Raw genomic sequence first — 23,029 nt, 5'->3', positions numbered from 1 at the left:
CTCAGGTGATCCGCCCGCCTCAGCCTCCCAGAGTGCTGGGATTACAGGCGTGAGCCATCGCACCTGGCTGAGGATTTCTTAAGATATCAAAAATACTTCCCATTAAAGAAAAGACTGATAAACTTGACTAAATTAAAACTAATAAGTTACGTTCATCAAGTGATACCATAAAGAGAGCAAAAAGGCAAACCAGAGTAGAAGAAGATATCTGCAACACGTATATTAATAACTAACAAAAGCATAATATCTAGACTATATAAAGAATTTCTACAAATCTATGAGAAAAAGACAACTGAACAGAAGAACGGTCAAAAGACTTGAACAGACACTTAACGAAAGAGGAAATTCAGTAGCCATTAAACATATGAAAAAATGATCAGTCTTACTAATGAGTGAAACATAAACTAAAATGTAAATTAAAAACACAGTGGTATTCCATTATTCATCCACCATGATGGCTAAAGTTAAAGACGGATAATACCAAGTGTTGCCAAGGAAGTGGAACAATAGGAATGTTCATACACTGCTTGTAGGAGTGTAAATCAGTACAGTGTCATTGTAAAGCAACTTGCCATTTACAATAGCACCATATGGCATTCTGATCGTGATTTTGGACTCTTACATGTGACTCACTTGGGGACCCTTGGTTGGCCCCTATGAGCAAAATCATTAGGAGAGCAAAGTCTTCTGTGGCAGTATTCTGAAAGGCAAGTATTTGTTTAGACTGAACCTGAAAGAGCAACTTTTTAATATCATCTTTGTGTTACCAATGCTGGATATTATAGATCAAAATTATAATTTCCTGATTGTGGTTATAACTGTGAATTTAATCAGAGCACACTTTTTATATCTTATATTAGAATCTCCATGTAGCAGTAGTGCCATTTATTAAGCATATACTGTGTGCCTGGTACTGTACTAGGGACATTATTTACATTTTTTGTTCTAAACCTTTACAATAGCCATCCAAAAGGCTCCAAGAGTTTAAAGACACTGCAGATAGAATATTCTGGCTAAGATGATGAGCTCTGGTGCCAGACCTTCCCCACTCTTTCACTTATTAGCTGTGTGATTTGGGGCAAATTGCTTAACCTTTCATTCTTTCAATCCCCTCATCTGTAAAATGGTGATGCAATTCCCTGTGTTGTTATAAAGATTAAAGGAGTTAATACATGTAAAGTTCCTAGAAAAGTGTCTGACATTAGGTGCTCAGTACCAGCTAACAAGTGACAAAGCCAGAATTCAAACCAGGCCTGTGTTGAAACATTCTACTGTATCTCGTGGCCACATGTTTAGGCATCTAATCTGTGTTGTCAGTATATGTTCAAGGAATACCATGCCATTTTAATATAAGCCTATATTTTAAAAACATTTCTAGGAAATTGTCATGAAAACCAAAGAATAGCCTTTGTCCAAATTTTTTAAAAGATTAGGATGAGTATGGTTATGCTGTTTTATATAAATTCTTCAAATGGATGACTCTTCTATCAACCAGAATTATAAATTCATTTTATTTTTCTTTTTGTGTGTGCTAGGCGAGTAGCTTGCATTGCCATGGAGAAGACCAAACAGGAGCAGCAGGCCAGCTGTACTTGGTTTGGCAAGAAAAAGAAGCAGTACAAAGATAAATATTTGGCAAAGCACAATGCAGGTAGGGAAAAGCACAACTGTTACTGAGGCTGGGTTAAGCATCTCCAAGACCTAAAAAGATGTAATATTTTAATTCAGTCTTCAGTGTTCTCTATCCAAAAAATTCTACCATATGAGATCTTCATCAACTTTCAAAACCTTTAAGAAACCCCTACTTCCAATTAATATGTTGGTTATTTGCTAGATATTTTACAGAGCTATACTTTATAGGACAAAAATGTTATTTTGAAATAGTATCCTCTGGAATGAAAAGAATCCAACATGTTAAGTCCTCCCCTGAGAAATGAAAGCTTGAGAGTTTGCTGAGTAGCCAGGATTCTTATCTCCTTGGCTGGGATTGGTCTTGAACAGATCTCCTCCCTCCTGGCTCCTGCCTGGCCCTTGGGCGTGGCCCTGAGATAAACATCTGAGGGTAGAGGTGTGCTCTTATCAGAGAACTGTGCCACAGGTGGTTCTGTGGTTGGTTTGAAAGAGTACAAATGACATGGACACTAACTTGGTTTTGTCCATTTCTGTGAGTCGTCTTCTTCCCTCATGGTATTTCCAAGCTACCACAAGAGCAAGAATCTTATCTTGGCCTTCCCTTTATAGTATGTATGTTTGCCCATATGGAAGTTTGTATTCAACTTAAGTCAAAATGTTCACTTGTCTTGTTGAAAACTGGAATTAATACCAAAAAGGCATGATCTGTTGTTGCAATAGAATCCCCAGAAGATTCACAGGGTGCAACTTAAGCTAAAGAAAATGCATGGTAATATACAGGAGTGCTAATACAAGAAGTTATTTTCAATAACTTCTTAATACAACTCCTTTTATAAGGAACTTTTTCTGAGGAATTGAAAGTCCTGACTGGCATTAGGTTAGTTCCCAAGGTTTCAGAAATAACTCCAAAAATTAGAAATGTGGCCCAAAAAATCAAGTGAATCTAGTCATGCATACCCAGATTGATGGCATAATGTTTCTGACAAGTATGAAATGCATTTTTCTCTGTAAATGTTATAACGTACTCTGAATTGTTCATTTCTCAATCAGAGATTAAAAGTAAACATTTCAAACTGCTGTATAATGTGGAATGAATGTGAGTGGCCACATGGGTTAAGTTTAAATGGCTCAGTTAAATAAGGAATCATTCCCTTCGATTAGTTACATTGTACCACATTTTTATTTCCAAAAACAGTATAATTTCTGGTTATGTACTACTACAGAGCAGTAGTTTCATAATGGCTTTTTTGATTTTATGAAGGGAAGAAATAGTTAAAGCAGACTAGTTACACAAAATGTATCAACTATTAAGTAAATGCTCAAGTATACTATTTGAAGAAATGCACTGCAGAGCCAGGCACGGTGGTGGTGCCTGTAATCCCAGCTACTTAGGAGGCTGAGGCAGGAAGATTGCTTGAGCCCAGGAGTTCGAGGCCAGCCTGGGCAACAGCAATACCCTGTCTATACAAAATAAAAATAAACTAAATAGAAATGCACAGCAGTATCAGCAGAATGTTGCTTCACACAAAACGTCAGTGGTTATTACCAAGTCTCCTTAGTTGCCCTTACTTCTGTCAGCTTCTAACAGTCTAACACAATCTAATAGGCTCACAAGGAGATGTGTTGACATATAAATTGAGAAATGTATGCATCTCACCTTGTAATTTGTACAGCAGTGTTAAATGATACATAGATATAGATGGGATTGAAATTAACTTACACCTAGAAAAGCAAAGAAATGGCTGGTTCAGGCTGTCAGTTTATCATTAGATTTATGCTGTACTAATAGAGGTCATGTAAACAGGAGTATTCAGTTTGCCAATATTCTTTAATTCAGCTCTGAGGAAAGTAAGAAATTCATTGAAAAACTAGAATTCTCTAAATGCTGTCAAAGAGTCAATTTAATCATTAATTTAAGAATTTTGCCAGAGAATCAGCATCCAATCTGGCAGCCAGTGTTTTCACTTTTTCCACTCTTTCACCACCAGGGTATCACTGATCTTCTTCCATTGCTCGCATTCTCTGATTCCCGTTAGATGGTGCACAGTGGTCCTGCAAACACACCTGTAAGCTTAATAGGCAGCTGGAGATAGGACCAGGAATTAGCACACCTGAGTAACCATGCAATTTGGGCAAATCACTTCGCTCCTACGGGCCTTGAAATGAGGGAATTAGGTTAGTCAATCACGGAGATCTTTTCTAATTCTAAAGATCAGTGGGTCTCAGGTTCTTTCATCACTGGGCCTGACAAATGGCGATCATTCAATGAAGCCAAGTATTCTTGTACTGTCTATCTCAGGCTCTTGCTCTCTGGTAGACATTGCCTATCCAGGTTGAAAGCTATCACCCTTGACATAGAAGGCAGGAGGCTAATAGGGGTAGAACAGAATTGCTTTTTCCTCTGTCTTTTGACATTTACCTCCTATCCCAAACCATTGACCTCTCTAAGTTCTTGTCAACTTAGAATGAAGAAAGGAGGGGTTGAGAGGACAGGGGAGCCTACTGCCACCACCTGTTTGGTATCATCAGTATTTTCCTAACCAGCGGTCTTCTGGGCATCAGAACCTTCCTTGCCATGCTTAAGGGGTTGTTCTACATGTCAGTGTGTGTCACTGTGTAAAAGGCCCTCCTTTGAAAGAAAGTCTGAGCTTCTTAGACGGTCCTTGCAGAGCCCCTTAAGTGTCTTTGTAGAACTTTGTGTTTAGGCCTATTTGTGATTCTCTAGTCAGGATATCATTGTTAGGCTTCCCTCACCTGCAAAATAATCACTGTGAGCTCTCTTTTTAGTTTCTCTTTTTGGGAGAAGATTCCCAGCTTTTTTCCTTGACTTTCTGAAATACACTGCCTGCAAAGCCTAGCATTCCTTTCTGTCACCATCTCTTCAGGTTTCTTCTGTGTCATCAACCAACTCTTCCATTTTGTTCATTAGAAAGTCCAGAAGAACCATTTGCTTAGTATTACCTTTGCTTTACAAGAGATCATAGGGTCAAGTATTTAATCAGCTGTTCTGCTTTTAGCTACGATGAAAGGTCATCCCAATATACAGAAGTGTCCTTATAAAGAATTGCTCTAAAAGAGTGAGAAACAAATACTCTTGACTTCCATTGGTGAGGCAGTTGCTTTGAGAACTCAGAAATATCATAGCCTTTCATACCAAACCAGATGGGCTTATGGGCCACAGATCAAACAATATCTCAAAAGGATTTTTCTGGCTTTTTTAGAAGTTGATGGTAAAATACAGTACTCTGTTCTTCTGTTACTACTCAGTAAATTAAAATAAGGGCCGTATGTTTTGTTTCCTGCTTCAAATCTTTGAGAATTCATCATATATTGATGGCAAGATCCAAACCTTATCAAGTTCTGGCATCATTTGTATTTGTGGTACAAATGAAGGTTGGGAATTTTGTCATTATCTAGAACTGGTGGGAATGATAATACTAGAATTATTTCCATTTTTGTCGTCAGGAAATTCTACATAGCTTGTTAAAGTGGAATTCTGTTCAAACTGTGTTACCTACAACTCCCATCATAAAGTGACAGCCTATTCGCTGAATTGACCCATAAGTAAATTTTGTCCCTCTAACTCCCACACACACAGTGTTTAAGTTTTAATAAGTCATCACGTGTGAAAGTCAGGATATTTAACATAAAAATTTGGGTTTCAGAGTTCCCTTAGAAGAACAAGGAATGCAGCAATACCAGGTCCACTTTCTCTTTTAGTAACTCTGGGTGGTTAATATGGCCTTTGAATGGACGCTCATTCTCCAGCACACACTGTCCGCACCACTCCCTGTTTTTGCACCTGGCCCACTTCATTCAACCACATTAGCTACCTGACCCCTGCGGGCATTCAAGTATGTACTCCTTAACCCAGTGCTACCAGTGTGCAATGCTCTTTTGAATTGGAGGTCTTTATAGTATTTGAAGATCTTGATAGCGTTTCCAGCTGAGACAAGGATTCAATGTTAATGGCTTTTTTATGGAAAAAATTCAACCTGGAAAGTAGTTACATAGATACTTAAAAGAAGTGTCTGGAATGTTGAGTAGTTTAGCAGAAAATCAGGGTAATATGAGCAAACTATGCTAGACAGTATTTCTGAATCCTTGGGAATAGATTTGATTATGGTGTGTGTAGATTTTACAGCAAATACGTTTTCTGTAACACATAGAAGGTTTCTAGCCATGTATACTTGGTACAAAAAGCATTGTGGTGTGGCTGGAACAACTGAACTCTAGAGGCATTGAGATTCCTCAGCCCCCAGGACTTCCAAAAGTCATTTTAGATCAAGTTACTAGTGTAAACTTTTTAAAAATTTAGGAAGTCTTCATTAATTTGTTTTCTTAAATGTTAGAGCCCCGAAATACTCTATTTACATACACATATTTGAACATAGGGGACTTCTACAGTACCATTCATAGGTGTGCTTAAATTATGCTTAATACCACAAATTAGTACTGTTGACTTTAAAAGCTATTCTCTTTTTTCTGGAATACAAGCAACTCTAAAGGAAACAAAAAGTAGCCCATAAACTCACTGCCCTGTTGGCATTAAAAATAATAATAGGCTGTGCGCAGCGGCTCATGCCTGTAATCCCAGCACCTTGGGAGGCCGAGGTGGGCAGATCACTTGAGGCCAGGAGTTCGAGACCAGCCTGGCCAACATGGCAAAACCCCATCTCTACTAAAAATACAAAAATTAGCTGGGTGTGGTGGCACATGCCTGTAATCCCAGCTACTTGGGAGGCTGAGGCAGGAGAATCACTTGAACCCAGGAGGTCCGCGGAGGCTGCAGTGAGCCAAGATCCCACCACTGCACTCCAGCCTGGGTGAAGGAGCGAGACCCTGTCTCAATAATAATAATAATAATAATAAAAGTAATAGGCACACATGGTTAGAAATTACACATGGTACAGGAAGGTACAAAGTGAAAAGCAAAAGGCTTCCACGTCTACACTCTCTGAAGAGGTTTTCTTGTAACTATTCTCGATAAAATGTCTATGCATATGCTAGTATATAAAATCCGCTGGCTTTTATATAAGGATATTGTCGAATTTCTATTAAAATGAGTTTGTTTCTTAATGTGATTTATTTGCCTTGTGTTTAGAATATTGCATGATAAAGTTTATTTTATACATATTATACTTTTATTTTACTAATATATGAAAAGCCATATTTCAATGACCCCTGTACATTTTTCATGCTGTCTCACTCCCAATGGCCTCTGTGCATGTAAGTAACCTGTTGAATGACTATGCCTCTGTGTTTTTGGTGGTTTTCTTTTATTAAGTCCTTTTTTTATCAGCAAGCAACTTAAAACCTTTAAAAGCTCATTCTTTAAGTGCTTTCCTAATATTATTTGTATCTCTTATTTTAAAATACCCTTTTTTTATTGTTTCTCAACCCTATGACCGTGTGGCAATTTCATTTAGACCAGAGTAACCTCTTCATGCTGCTCATTTATGGTTAAGATATTGATGTTTAACATATGTTTCATTTCATTTTCATAACATGTCTGTTTGTGGTTTTGATGGTTGACATCTAACTCATTCTTATGTGTTTTTTAAAAAAATGACAAGTCTTAATTTGGTAGGATCAGAGTTAGGGCTCTATAGAGGGATAGGTGTGTGTATATACCATTCGGAAAGCTTGTGTCATCATCATCATCTTGCTCTTTCGTGAGATGCTTGCTTATTTTTATTAAAATATATTAAAACATATCTGCTTGTCAATGCACTTCTTCTGTAAGCATACTTTTTCTTGATGGAAATATCACTCAGAGGGCAATAGGTCTAAAAAATAATGCCATCAGCACTCCTGCTTTTATTTTTGCAACTCTCATCACTCCATTACTACTGCAGTATAACTAACTAGCCCTACCACAGAGAGCCTCATGTTCATTTTAATTTTGTGAGTCTGCCATTCTGAACACAGAAAACATTTCTTGATTTTTAGCTATTGCTAGAGGATATGCTTTAAAGACTTTCAATCAACCTTTATAAATCAAGTTATCAAAAGAAAACAAATGTGCAAATACCCATTAATATACACTAACCTCTATTTTAATATATCGTGTTTCTTTTTTTATATATTGTGATAATGGTGCTTTTTGTTTGTTTGTTTCTGATCTATTCTATTCCCAAGTATCTTATTTTGCATTTTAAGTGATTGGGCAAATCACTAATGTTAAGAACTAAGGTGATATTCACAGTCATTTGGCCATATTGTTTCTAGGAGTAGAAGGTTCTCTTAATAAATGATTGGCTAAAGTAACACAGATTTCGGCCGGGCACGATGGCTCACACCTGTAATCCCAACACTTCGGGAGGCCAAGGCCAGTGAATCACCTGAGGTCAGGAGTTCAAGACCAGCCTGGCCAACATGGTGAAACCCCGTCTCAACAAAAATACAAAAATTGTCTGGGTGTAATAGCAGGTGCCTGTAACTCGGGAAGCTGAGGCAGGAGAATCGCTTGAACCTGGGAGGCAGAGGTTGCAGTGAGCTGAGATCGCGCCACTGCACTCCAGCCTGGGTGGCAGAACGAGAGTCCATCTCAAAAATAAATAAACTAAATAAATAATAAAGCAGCCCAGATTCCTTTATTACATCATCAAATCGATTTTACTGAATTTATTTTAACCCCTCTAAAATCCAGGGTTTATTCAATATTCTTTAAAAAAAGAAATGTCAGTATGTAACTGACAGCATTTGGGTATGACAATACAAAAAATATTACAGGAAACACAGACATATAATTTTAGCACTTTGTGAGAATTTCCAAATGTGTGTGAGAATTGGACCATGTTGAATTTCAACAGGAATGGGCATCTGCTCAGGAAAGTTTTGTACATTGCTTGAAATTGCTTTTATCATAGTGTTAAGAGGCAGGTTTCAGAAAAATATTTGTTAAAGTATTTCTCCTCAGTCTGTAGTGATTAGAGAACTCCACTTTTGCAAAGGTTTCTGAGCTCAGACTCTGCTTCATGATTCTTTCCATCCTGATCCACCATACACAGGCTGCCCATGTAATGGGCGACAAGTTTTCAGGCCCAGGAAAGCATGTAACTCTCCTTACACATTCAAGACTTTCCATTGAGTGGATATCTGGGTTACTGTAAAGCTTGTGAGTTGCTCATTGATAAGCTTGTGCAATAGTTACAGAACTTGCCTTAGAATCTAGCATGCCACCTTCATCAACTCTGTTGAAAGAAAGAACCATGAAGTTAAAGACCAGCTGTCCATGCATTTCTCATCCATCTCTAGAAATGATCTAGCAGGCCCCTCTCCTGGTTAACTTTAGTTGCATTCATGCTATATTCATGTTGGTCACTGTCTGTAGACTTTTTCTTTTTAGTATTGCTGACTTCTTAGAATTGGAAAAATATGAACAGCATGTGGCTTCAAATGAATTCATATGATTTGTTGGATACTACATGAAAAGATATGTAGTATGTTTTAGATTTGGACATTTTAATGCATGTGTTCAGCATCTTTGGATGACCCTGGTTCTAAAGAGCATTTTCATGGGCTTAAAAATGAAGATTTCTCCCTAGATGCTATATGACTTAAATTACATGTAAGCCATATATCATAAGTTGGATTCATATTTTTAAGACATGGTTTTAATATAACTGTAGTTTTGCCAGTAAAATTATAATTTATGTACATGAAATAGTCATTCTACAAATTTACCTTTCTTCTAAATCTTTGCGTTTTAGTGTTTGATCAATTAGATCTTGTCACATATGAAGAAGTAGTAAAACTGCCAGCATTCAAGAGGAAAACACTAGTCTTATTAGGTAAGTTTGATTATGTAAGTGGGTTGCTTATTCTCACTTTCAAAACATTTTGTGAACATTATTAAGAGTTGTCAGTTTTAACATTCTTTTTTTCTAAATGACATAGGCGCACATGGTGTTGGGAGAAGACACATAAAAAACACTCTCATCACAAAGCACCCAGACCGGTTTGCATACCCTATTCCACGTAAGCAATGTCTCAATCTCTTTTCATTATATTTTTCCTATCACTTTTTTAACTCTATAATTTATGTATTTTTTTCTGATTACATAAGGTATAACTGTTCATTGTAGGAAATTTGTAAAATCAAAAAAAGAACAAGGAGGAAAATGAGTTAACAATAATCCCAACCCCTCTTTCCCTATAATAAGTGCTATAAATATTTTGTTGTATACCCTTCTAGGCTTCTCTGTTGTATACCCTTCTAGGCTTGTCTTAGTACAGATATGTGTATAAAGTCTGTGTGTGTGTGTGTGTGTGTGTGTTTTAAATAAAATTAGGTTTATCCATTCTGTTTGTAACAATTTTTCTAGCAATATGTCATACGCATTACCTAGATGAATTATTCTTCAGAAAAATAAGTTTTCATAGTTGTACAGTTTCTGATATGACAATTTTTTTCCCTTAATTAATATTTAAATTGTTGATTTCTTACCACTTTTTAAACCCAATCAATATGCTAACAGTTGTTTCTGTAAAGATTTTCAAATCTGTAAGATTTTTAATTCTCCTTATTTTCTGTATCTTATTCTTAACCTCTTGCCCTCTTCATTTTCTCAATTGTAAAATGAAGTAATTCAGGATTGCAGAGAGGATTTGAGATCATGTGTATGAAGCAGTTAGCAGATGGTGGATAAGTAGAAGCTATCTACCACTATCATTTCATTATTGTCATCATTATTCTAAAGTTTAAAATTTTAGGCCAGGCGCGGTGCCTCATGCCTGTAATTCCAGCACTTTGGGAGGCTGAGGTGGGCGGATCACCTGAAGTCGGGAGTTTGAGACCAGCCTGACCAACATGGAGAAACCCCGTCTCTACTAAAAATACAAAATTAGCTAGGCATAGTGGTGCATGCCTGTAATCCCAGCTACTCAGGAGGCGGAAGCAGGAGAATCACTTGAATCCGGAAGTGGAGGTTGTGGTGAGCCGAGATCGTGCCATTGCACTCCAGCCTGGGCAACAAGAGTGAAACTCCGTCTCAAAAAAAATAAATAAAATTTTAACCCCAGAAGCTTTCTAGCAGCTCAGGGTTGGAAGAGCTAAAGGAAAATTATTTTTTAAGAGCAACAGGAGAAAATGTGAAGATTGGCTCCATTCTATAGGGCCTTCACATGCCTTCCCGAAGCAATGTCAATACCACTTACAGTTATCTGTACACTTCAGAGAGCCAGGAGGCTTCATGAGACAACCTTCATCCCAAAACCCTGTCTGATTTACACAAGAAAAGAAATGTATCCAATAGTGTCTCATTTGGCACTACTGGGGTTTTCTAGTAAAACACTTTGAAGTGTTCTTTTAATTCTCCTTATGTCTAGATCATGAGTGCAGCAAGCTTAGCTAACATTTAGCTTCTTCTTAACCACGTAACAACTGAACTTCCATGTTATTAAATGGCCAGTTAACTAGTTTGGTTTTAAAACCTACCTTTGATGACGTCAATCATGACTAGTCTTTGAAATATTTGACCCTGTATGTGTATATAACATATATCTAACTACTGAGATGACTGAAGATAGTACAACATCAATATGTTATGTAAGTTCTTGGCCGGGCGCGGTGGCTCACACCTATAATCCCAGCACTTTGGGAGGCCGAGGTGGGTGGATCACATGAGACCGGGAGTTTGAGACCAGCCTGGCCAATGTGGTGAAACCCCATCTCTACTAAAAATACAAAAGTTAGCCGGGCATGGTGGCACGCACCTGTAGTCCCAGCTATTAGGGTGGCTGAGGCATGAAAATCGCTTGGAACCCGGGAGATGGAAGTTGCAGTGAGCTGAGATCTTGCTACTGCACTCCAGCCTGGGCAACAGAGTGAGACCCTGTCTCAATAAATAAATAAATAGTAACGCCGGTTCTTCAGCTTTTGATGTGCCTAAAGAAAGGGCTTCTCTTAAAATGTCCACATTTTGATGACCACGAGCACTTTATGTTCTAACAGGCTAGCAGGAAAGGGGGATTCCCCATTAGTTTAGGCTCATGTACACAGAAGAGAGTAGCATAAATTTGTTCTTTCTCAAAGAAAGAAGGAAGCAAAGAAATTGAGAGAGAGAGGGAAAAAAAGGGAAGGAAGGGAGAAAAGAAAGGGGGGTAGGGAGAGAGAATATTAAAACCAGTGTTCCTGGCTCATCTAGAAAAGCATTTCCTAAAGTGTGTTTTGCAGGATACTGGTCCTATTAGTATCCACAGAACTAGAGCTTATTGGCATATACTTCAGTTACACTCACTTAGGTGAGGGGTGGGCAAACCTTTTCTGTAAAGGACCAGATAGTACACATTTGAGGCTTTAAGGCCATACAGTCTATCACAAGCACTTAGCTCTGCTGTTGTCTCATGAAAACAACCATAGGCAATATGTAAACAAAAGCACATGGCTGTGTTCCAGTAAAACTTTGTTTACAAAAACAGACAGTAGGTGGCCAGGTGCAGTGGCTCACACCTGTAATCCCAGCACTTTGGGAGACTGAGGCGGGCAGATCACCTGAGGTCAGGAGTTTGAGACCAGTCTGGCCAACATGGTGAAACCCCGTCTCTGTTGGAAATACAAAAAATAGCTGGGCATGGTGGTACACGCCTATAATCCCAGCTGCTCAGGAGGCTGAGGGCACAAGAATCTCTTGAACCCAGGAGGTAGAAGTTGCAGTGAGCTGAGATCGCACCACTGCACTCCAGCCTGGGCTACAGAGTGGGACTCTGTCTCCGAAATAAAAAAATAAAAATAAAAAATGACAGTAGACCATATTTGTCCCATAAGCCAGTTTGTCACCTCCTGATTTAGGTCTTCCATAATAATTATGGGTATGTCTGGCCACAGTCATTGTGTTTTCAGTGTAACGTGTCTTTTGCTATATCCTAACATTCTCCTTTTGCAAGATGTTATAGAACATCACTTTTCAATAGAACTTTCTGTGACAATGACAGTACTTGATGTCTGTGCAGTCCAGTACAGTGGCCACTAACCATACGTGGTTATTGAATCCTTGAAATGCCGCTAGTGAGACTGAGAAACTAAAATTTGAATTTTATTTAATTTTGGCTTATTTAAATTTAACCATATGCAGTTTTCCATTTTTTTATTCTCCTTTTTTCCTTCTACACAAGACCCGACTGCATTAAGACATACAGTGAGTTATATTAATCTTGGGTCATTTCACGTCTTCCTCCTGTGGTGGTTCATGAAGGGATAAAATACATCTCACCTGAACACTGAAAGATTCACCAAACCAGACAACTCACTGGCTACTATGGTGTGATGCACACAGATAAATATGGTTTCTAGAATTTAGTTCTGCAAAGCCACTGGGGGTGAGAACAGGGGATATGAGATATACGCTAAAGAATCCACAGCTTTTAGGAAGAGACTGGGTTTGAGTAAATCTGTTGGGAGCATAGTAAGCTCATCAGCTCAGCCTTTTAAACCTCTTGTGCCATGCGACTTTGCAGATACAACCAGACCTCCAAAGAAAGACGAAGAAAATGGAAAGAATTATTACTTTGTATCTCATGACCAAATGATGCAAGACATCTCTAATAACGAGTACTTGGAGTACGGCAGCCACGAGGATGCAATGTATGGGACAAAACTGGAGACCATCCGGAAGATCCACGAGCAGGGGCTGATTGCAATACTGGACGTGGAGCCTCAGGTAATGCCCAGCCTCCCCGAATGTCTGACATCCTGCCTGCATGCCAATAAGCACAGATTCTGAAATCAAAAATGCCATCAGAAAGTCACAGGTCACATAATAATTTCATAAACTATAGAAAAGTGTCAGTAATGGAGGCATTGGGGGTTCACAGTCTAGAATGCCAGCTGACTAATCGTTGGACTCAGTGCACACACCATGTATTTAAGAAGCAGAGATTATTCTCTTAAGAGGTTTATTATATGCAGAAGCTCAATAAGGTTCCTGATTGTGTCTACGCCTGCCAGAAATCCTACGATCATCTGACCTCAGGATGAGGCTCTGGCACTTTGTTATCACAACAGCCACCTTCCCTCTCTGGGTACAGCTCACGCTGGACCATCAGAGCCTCTACCAGCACATTATGTTAATCTCCAGTGAGAAACTGATCCTGGGGCCTGGGTCTGAAACACAGCACTAGCTTTATGAAAGCAAGCATGAGTGAGCCCAGATGTCAGAGACAGCAGGGATGGAAACCCATGGTGGCTCTCAGCCTCTGCCATTTCCTTACCTGAGCACAATGCCTGACCCTGAGCAAAAACTAGGAGAGAGATAAAGACTTGGAAGAGGACTCAAAAGAGAGCCAGACACAGAGATGATGAAATGGTTTGTAGATATGTCTTGCAGTAGGAATTATTAAACTTGAAAAAGAGAAAGCTGAAGGCTTTACATCAAAAATGCTGACAAGCTGTTTTTTCATCTCTGAGTACAAACCAAGTAGATATGGGAGGTAAAGTATAGTAGGAAGGATTTGGGAGTTGTAGACGTCAAGGTGGGTTATAGGTGAGGCTTGTGGGTGCCATGTGACTCCTGGGTCTGCCATTTCTAGGACTGATCTGTACCAAATCTCCTTTAACCCTTAGAAATAGAACCAGTATGCTACCTGCTGAAATAGTAGACCAGCTTCCCTCAAGCAGGCTGTGTTTCATCAGGAGGCTTACCTGGCTATCCTAGGCAGGGCGAATCCCTGTTCAAGGGCCACTGTATGAGACTTGGTCCCCTAACCATCCCTAAAGCAAGGACAGAACCTATATAGCCAGAGTCTGTGTGACCTGGGACCTGACAGCTCAGTTTCTGGGCTCCAGGATCCTAATTCGTGGCCAGTGGGTTCACCCATTTCCATTTACAACACCTGATGGGGTTCTTGAACTTGGAACTTTGGAAACCACAAAAGGATCTGTTTAAGGGGCTAGGGAGGAAAGCAGCAGTAGGGTGAACACTGCCGTTTACTTAACAATTAACTTGGACCTATATAGAACTAAATATATGATGTGTACCACAGATTGATTTTTGTTTAACTACTAATCCCTCCTTACTAGGGATTGGAAAAATCTTCTGGCCAGGGGTGGCTAGAGGCAAAGTCTCAATCCTGGTCCTGGTCTTCGACATCCTCTCCTTGGGTTCCACACTGGTCTTCACCTGAACGTCGTTTTCTGCTGGTAGTAATGTCTCTAGCAGTATGCTGGCTGCAGGGCTCCTCAGACTCCCTCTGCATTACCTAAGTCCACTTTCGAGGGCTTTCTGCCTTACCTGCCTCCGCTGCTGCCGCCGCCACCGCCACTGCTGCTGCTGCCGCTGCTGCTGCTGCTCCACCCATAGCGTCCAGCTCTCCCTGTCTCCTTGCCCTTGCACAGCCATGCATTGCTCTGCACTGCTGAGTGGGAGACACTTCTCTCAGCCTCCTCAGGACACCCACAGCAGTTACTTTTACCCATTGCACTTGGCCCCAAAGCACCTCCTCACCCCGGCTGGGCACTCTCCTCTGCTCCCCTGAGTGCTGGATGAGCTCACCTGCACTCTTTTCTCCTGCTTCCTGGGTCCCTGCCACTCAGAACTGTGATCTCTCAGATCCACCTAGCCCTGAGGGCCAGCCATAGGCATCCTGGCTGCCTGAGTCTCTTTGGGCCAGCTGCCCTGGGGATAGGGATTGCCCAGGTCCTGCTCCTCCTGTTGGTCTGGTTGACTACACTGGTCCCAGGCCCTCCTGCGCAGGCCAGCCTCATGCCAGTCCTGGTCTCACAATGACCATTGCATACCACAGTACAGCTGAGAATGCCCGCAGTCTGCACCGACTGGGCTTCACTCTCGGGCTTCTCTGCCCTCAGCCCAGTCTCTCCTCAGCTGGACAAGGCCTTCATCCTGCCTTCAGGATGCCCGTGACCATGAACAACTTGCTTTCAGGCAGAGCCTCACTGCTCCAGGGAGGCTCTCTCCTTAGGACATTTTTCTCCATCCCCCTTTCCCACTCCAGCTTCTTAGATGACCCCTCTACTGTATCTTACAGACAGTTTAATCCAACAAACTTGTATTAAGCCCTTATTATGTGTCAAGCACAGGGTCAGGAGCTAAGAATACAATTCAGAAGACAAGATGGTGAGGATGAAATTCCTTCCTCATTGTACATCCAAAACTGTCCATAACAGAAGGGCCTTGTGGCATTTTTTTAGAATCACCTCACTTCTGCCAAACTACATGTGGACCATAGGAAAACCACCTAACACATGTCCAGCTGTTTTAGTACAGGTCTAATACTTTATGCCATCTTATTTCAGACAACTGAGGCCCAATTGAGCACGTCTAATAATACTATATGATAAGATGTTGTGGTCCAACTTTAAAGCTAGAGGATGATGGTAAAGACATTATACTAGAAAGAAATTAATAACCTAGCTTCTCATAAAATAGTAATAGATTATGTTCTTATAGTGCTGTATATTTTGCCAGGCGTTATGACTCCTTACCTAATCCTTGTAACCCTATGAGCTGGAGATCAGTATCTACTTTTGTAGATGGAGAAACCAAGGCTTAACATAATTGTGACTCGATTAAGGCTTTACAGCCAATTGAAAGTGAGGTGTGAAGTTGAACTATGTTGATTTTTAAATTTTTATTCTTTTACAATAAATCCCCACTTCCTTTCACTGTACCACCCTAGAAGAGGTAACCCTGGGAATCCTTAAGGTGGTTCACCTTATCCATAGTAGTACAATGTAAAGCCTCATTTTTTTTTAACATTCAGAAAAATCTATAATTCAGTCAAACCTAAGAAAAGCTGTAGAATTTATTTCTCATGAAAATAAAGCTATGGCTCAGAAAATAATCTGTGCCCCTAAAGCTGAAACTGTAATAGTCCCAGTGTGTAATCAGAGCTTAATGTGATGGTTTTAGATTTTAACTTTATTCTGATGTATCCATTTGTAGCATGAAAAAGTTAATAGTAGCAGAATATTTGTAGTTTTGCTTTTGCCCACAGCGGAAGAGGTCATCATCAAGAGGCAGCATACAGTCTTGTTAGGAATCCATACTTTAAAACAAGAGCCAGGTTCTGAACCAGAGACTATTTTGTGAAATCAGTTAGCTCTCTTGAGACGGGTTCTGGGGTCACTGCACTCTTCCTAAACCCTTAGATTTTTGTACAAAATGACTCAGATGCTTGCCTCTGTGTGCCTTTTAAGTTTGCAAACCAGAATAGATATCTGCATCTTATACACTTGGGTCAAATGAGTTTCTATTCCTTGAGGATAATAACCTGAGATTAATTATTGGCCATAGCCAAGCCATAGAATCAATTTATCTCCACAAATGTTAGATTAATGTTACTTTGACTATTTGAATCTAGCATGCTTTCAGTGATCTTTCTAAAGCATGCTCTTTCTCTCCCGGTCCATGTCTGTCCCTGTTTCTCTCTCTCTCTCTCGCTACACACACACACACACACACACTCTCTCTCTCTCTGTCTCTCTCTCTCCCTCTCCCCCTCTCTCTCACTCTCTGTGTCTCTCTCTGTCCCTGTGTCTCTCTCCGAATCCGAGAGATTCGGAGAGAAATACTTGCCCATGAACATTAAAAAATTTGTGCCTCATCCTGAGTCAGAAAGGAAGAGGGTTTAGAGTTCATCTTTAAGTCACCTATTAACTGCCTGAGAGAGGGGAATCCTTGTGAGCAATTCCATTTCCTGTCCCTGAAGTAACTCTGAACCTCAGCCAGGCTACCACAGCACCAAAAGTGGCACCCACTTGAGACCCGTAAGTAGTGCAGAGTATGGCCCAAAGACCTTCAAGAACAAGCGAGGAAATGTGTGGTGAGTCTGCTGAAAATATGAGGCTGACTAGACAGGAAAATCTCAATCAGGATTTGAGGCATCTTAGAATTTTTGAAAGTACAATAATAAAGTATAGAAATAGAAAAAGCCACAAAAAGGAGGAGAAAGCAAATATGCTAACCACAGGGCTACTTTAGTTACTGTGATAAACATTAAATTTGGTTCTGAACTTCCTGACAACCAGGGCAAAAAAAAGGAAATCAAGGAATATAACCTGATTCGTAGACATAAGAGGCATTTGGCAATGTGAGGAACATGGCCACCATTGATGGTTTTATGCAGTGAGTGTAGTCTATGGATATAGACCAAGGGCGTGAATGCAGTGCAGAGATGGGCAATCTGCAGGAAGCTAAACTAATGTTCCAAACAGTTTGTTTTCTGCTGTTGTAATGTGATAGCTGGAATGGAAAACATGATAAGGACTGGGTAGCTGGCAGGCTGGGCCACTGAGTGCAGAAAAAAACCATTTCATGCCCAGGGTGTCATTCTCTACTTCATTTGTGGGTTCCGTTCAGCATCCAGGCTGGGTGGACTTCCATCTAGCACTTAGAGTAGCTTTGGGGATAGAAGCAAATAGGATTCTTTCCCATCTCAGTTGCCCAGAAGCAGGCTATGGGATGGGTATATGTGTGTGACCGGGAGTACGGGTGATGAGAAAACCTTGTCTCAGCTGACCCTGTATTCACCTGATCTATGAGCATAGGAAGGAAGGAAAAAAGGCCTAAGATAATACTGACATAAAGGATAAATTTCTAAGTGAAGATCCCTGTTAGCTTGCTTGAGCTATATATGGACTTTGTCATAATGTTTGTTCCTTGCTGAAGTCTTCAGCCACAAAAGGATTGGCAAAGAAATTGCCAGTTACCTCTTTCAAAAATTAACATATGCAAGCTTAAAGAGCTTTCTTACCAGAAGAATCAGAGCCTAGGACTTTAAGAGTTAAAAAACTTTGATGGATAAATACAATGTACCAGTCTCCCTCAACCCACAAGAAGATGCTGTGTGACTGAAATTCAGAAATATAATCCTAGTGAAAGCCAACCTTGCACTAAAAAAAGAAAGAACCTTTCATGTCAAATTTGTCTCTTACATGCCTGTATACACAAAGAGGCTAAGAGAGTCCCTTCAGCCAAGAGAGTAGAGTGCTCTGTAGATGAACCTGCCTTAAAAGACAAGATAAATTCTGTGCAAATTATATCTACTATTTTTACATTTTAATTTTTTCATAAGGGCAGTTTATGCTGGGTGCCATATTGGGCATGAGTGAGACAGCTGAACAAGACACAGTCCCTGCCTTCAAGGAGGGTACCCGGTAGTCCCTGGGGTCTTGGGTTTCCCACGTGATGGGTACTTCAGGAGCACATGGGAGGGTCTCAGAGCTCACAAAGGACTTCCCAAAGAAAAGAGCATCAGTACTGAGTTCTGAAGGATTACTCAGCCAAGCAAAAGAGCGAGTGGGAAAGGGGAAGAGAGGATGGGAGGTTCAGGCAGAGGGAGTAGTAAATCAAAAGGCCAGGAAGCCAGAGAGAGTCTGGCCCTTTCTGGAACTGAAAATAGTTCAGGAAGGCTGGTCCATGGAGCCAAAGAAGCAGAGAGAAAGGCTGAAGAGGTTAACCATAGGCATGCTTGTGAGGGAGAGAGGTGACATTCATGCTGAGGAGTATACATTTTATCCTGAGGCCAAGAGGGAACTGTTGAATTCTGAGCAGGGGAGCCATGGGTTTTGAATTTCAGAAAGATCATTCCAGTAGCAGGATAGAGTATGGATTGGAAAGCAGCAAAACCAGAGGCAGGGCAACCAGTCTAATTACTATTACAATAAGCTGGGCAAAAGATGGAGCAATAGGAATAGCGCGAAGCAAGCAAATTTAAAGACCATTTATTTAGAAAGCAAAATATGTGGGGAGCAGGATAGTTAAATTCTTGTGTAAGTGACAGCAAGATATTTACCCCAGCGCATATGAATTAATCACATGTCAGTCACTTGTGAATTGGGTACCTGTATGTGTTGGGTTTTGTTCCTTGGAAGGGAGTTTGTAACCTCCAAGATAATCATATCCTCCTGGGGAGGAGCTGAAACAGTAATCCCTTAGCAGAATCAACTCCCGCAGCGTCTGATTGCAGCGTTGCAGTATATCTATCCAAACTAGTAGCTGGCATTTAGAGGTTTTCAATGCCTTAGAAGGGAACTGAAAGGGATCTCAGAGGCCCTTCTGTCTTGAGTGCAGCATTTTCTCATGGGCCTATACATTGCCCACAGCCACACAGTGTCTTTAGCGACTGGACTAAGAAACAAAGTCTAGGGCTCCTAACTCCAGCCCTGGGCAAGGTTCCCCCTTCCCCAGGAGTCCCAGGGGGCTTTTCTGCAGAGCAACACACAGTTACAGTGGACAGATTTGCTGGCAATCCTTGGCTAGCAATTTGAAATTTGAAATGTGAGGGAGTGGCCTCCAGATTAGTGGTAAAACCAGCCGGCAGGTCCAAGTCTCCCCTTAAATGCATTTCCTGTTGATTAAAATTCAGGCTAAAACTAATAGCCAGGTTTAAATGAACATTAACCAACATAATCAGTGTTAACTTTTATGAAGAAAAATAGATTGATTCATGAGTCATAAGAAAAATGTCCAGTTTGCCAACTTTTATTTTCTGATGGCTATTGTCCATCCTTTAGAAAAAAAGTAATATAAGTTATGTATAAAGTTGGTAAATTTAAAAATACCTTGCCAAAAATTTGAGCCAAGAGCTTGGAATTTTCAGTTGTATAAAAATTTTTATAGACTCATTTGAAAGTTACGTTAGTTATTTCTTCTTTTAAGTCGGGATTTTTTTTTTTTTTTTCTTAACACAGGCACTGAAGGTCCTGAGAACTGCAGAGTTTGCTCCTTTTGTTGTTTTCATTGCTGCACCAACTATTACTCCAGGTTTAAATGAGGTAAGAATCAATCTGTTTTTCCCCAAATAAGCTGTAAGGATCAAGCCTTACTCCCCAGCACAGTCAGAAGCGTGTCAGTCTACATTTGCAGCAAGACTGCTCTGATGAAATGAGATGTGGAATAGAATGCTACATGGGACAGCCTTATCAGTAAGCTGACTTCTAAAATCTGAGGACAAACACCCTCACTCCCACCAGGACGGAGGCATCCCAGGTGTCTCACAACCTCCAGGGCTGCCAGCCTACTCCCTCTCCGGATAGGGATTGTGTGGCCCCTGGAGCGGAACCTTTGTGGAATTTCTCTCCAGGCCCCTGGAGACTACCAAACCTAGAAATCAGCTCTGTCCACTGTCAAGCCAGCTCAAGTCAGAAACTGCCACAGACATGGTGCTCATGAGACTTGGCTGCCGACTTAGAAGGTTTTCCATTGCTGAGCAGATCAAAGGGTAGTTACCATGTGTCTGCTAAGTGTAGCAGTGCCTATCTTCTGTAGGTTCCTTAGTTAAGGGGAGACTCTTATACAAAGTTATCCTGAAGACCATTGCTTTCACAGCTTCTAGAAATCATCAGAGGACTCTTGATTGACTCTGTTCAGTCAACACTGACCTAAACTCACTCAAGCTTAAAATCTAGTTAAATCATGGCTTGGAAATGTTCCCTTTGTGTACCTTTAAGGAAGATTCAGGATTTTGATTTACCTATGTTACTCATATTTTCCGTCATTATGTTTTTGTCATTTCATCTGCAAGAGGTATATTCCTTTGTAAAATTCTACCTTCCCATCTTATTTAATACATAAGCATGTTTGAAACTCCACATTGTGGTTAGCTTTTATCCTTCAGTTGCCATGTATTTTTCTTGAATCATCATCTTTGCTTTGTTTTTGTTTTGCCTGTTTTCCTGCCCTTTTACTAATTTTCCATAGCTGCCAAAATGGTGCAGAAAATTGCCTGTAAGTACCAGCTAGGAGGTGGTGAAATACAGCCGTGTTTCTTTTAATAGATTTAGAATGTAGGCACTTTGTTCCCACAAATCCTTGCTTTTGCTGTTAGAATAAAGGCATTTTGTTTTCACTGAGTTAAACCCTGCTCACGTGTGAGTCAAGCACACAGACAAGCTGTTGTCGAGGAAGAGACTGACAAATATAGCTTCGTCTTAAAAGATTCTTAAGAGGGAGCTTTATTTTTCTGTAAAGAGACCTACATTAAAAATGTGATACTTTCAGCCATAAATTTTCTTGAATATTTTCATCAGCCCAGCTTGCTGAGCAAATCATAAACTCTGCTAGTGGTTTTTGGAGCTCAGGACTATATATTCAAATAGAATCCCGTGTGCCAGAGAGTGATGTTGTAGGAATTGTTCCTTTTCATCCTGGTAGGAAGCACTCCTGTCTTTGGGTGAATGCACATTTGCTAAAATGGCGTTTTTTGCATTGTGTTGATTATAAAGTAAAGCCACAGTGAAAATACTATGCTTTTTGAGTGCAAGCCGAACTAGAAGGTGATGATTAACTGGGGTCTTATCTACACTGTAGTACTTAACACTAACATTCAAAGCATGCCCTGTCCTGCTTTGAAATGCCAGTAAAAGAGGACAAAACAGGTAGGACATTATTGGTTCAGAGTGCCCTGAGAGAAAAGATTGAGTTCCTGTCTGCTGTGGTGTCTGCACATGCCCACTGCAGTGCCAGGACAGAATCAAGCAAGTCTCTTTATCTCACTTCTAGTCCCCTTTCTTGAGAGCTGTACCCAGAGAGCTGAGGCTTGCCTGGACCTCCCAGCAGCCTCCCAGGAAAGGTCTCTTGCCAATAACAGAGGGGCTTTAGAGAAGAGGAGAGGAGGGGAGGGGCCCTAAGCCAGTACTGGGCACTACGGCTCCTAGGTCCTTGAAGGTACCGCATCTTTTATTTTCTCTGGAGATCTGTCTCTGTCACCCAGGGCCCCAATTTCCTGGAAGAATTGCTCAGTCTCTTGATTTTAGATTTAATACTTGTAAAACCCTATAATGACTGGCACTAGTCAGACAAGTGCTTTTTCTTTTGACAGCATTTATTAAGCACTTACTATGTGTAAGGCACTGTGTCTAATACTGGGGCACAGCAATTACAGGGCACACAAGACAAGTTTATGCCCTAGCTGGAGAGATAGCCACTAATCAAATAAAGAGGTATTTCATTATCTCTATGTATATTTAAGACTCAGCCCAAGAGCTCACCCACCTAGTGTTTGGCAGGTAGGGGGTGGTTAATTTGACTCACAAAGTTCCCTAGTGTCAAGGTTGAACTTGCCCTTTGGGAGTTCAGCATGACGAATATGACTTGCGAAGATATAGAGGCAGACTTCTTTCTGGTGGCTCTTAAGAGACCCCTGTCTTGAAAGAACTGCCACTCTGTAGCAGAAGCTATACTTGCATGACAAAGCTGGGACCCTAAACTCCCTCCTCCTGTTGGATCCCTCTTACAAGAGTTCTTAAAATCTGTGGCAAGCTGCAGCTTAGGGAACATCCTTTGTTGCAGCAAACCTCCCTAGAGTTCAGTACTCCCTAGAGTTGTCTTCCTTCTGTTTTTTTCATAAGAGATGTGAGGACCTACGAACAGTGACATTTGTCTAGCCACTTCTAATGCAGACCAATTTGGGGGGATTCATCAGATGCCAGGTGCTG

General features: G+C 40.6%; 1 protein-coding gene across 17 annotated transcripts in view; it reads left to right on the top strand.

Moving 5' to 3' along the window:
- CASK (calcium/calmodulin dependent serine protein kinase) overlaps positions 1–23,029 on the top strand; it is a 412,700-nt gene that overhangs the window by 383,333 nt on the left and 6,338 nt on the right. For 12 of the 17 annotated variants that reach the window (XM_055376435.2, XM_004064027.4, XM_055376440.2 and 9 more), the window contains 5 exons: positions 1,536–1,651; positions 9,348–9,428; positions 9,535–9,615; positions 13,093–13,295; positions 20,285–20,368. In XM_055376435.2, the coding sequence (XP_055232410.1) occupies positions 1,536–1,651; positions 9,348–9,428; positions 9,535–9,615; positions 13,093–13,295; positions 20,285–20,368 (565 nt within the window). The remainder of the gene's footprint in view (positions 1–1,535; positions 1,652–9,347; positions 9,429–9,534; positions 9,616–13,092; positions 13,296–20,284; positions 20,369–23,029) is intronic. The other 5 variants (XM_055376433.2, XM_055376437.2, XM_019019388.4 and 2 more) reach the window with 1 other exon arrangement.

Source organism: Gorilla gorilla, chromosome X, assembly GCF_029281585.2.
Source record: "Gorilla gorilla gorilla isolate KB3781 chromosome X, NHGRI_mGorGor1-v2.1_pri, whole genome shotgun sequence".
Taxonomy (NCBI): Eukaryota; Metazoa; Chordata; class Mammalia; order Primates; family Hominidae; genus Gorilla; species Gorilla gorilla.
This window is presented reverse-complemented; position numbering and strand designations above follow the sequence as displayed.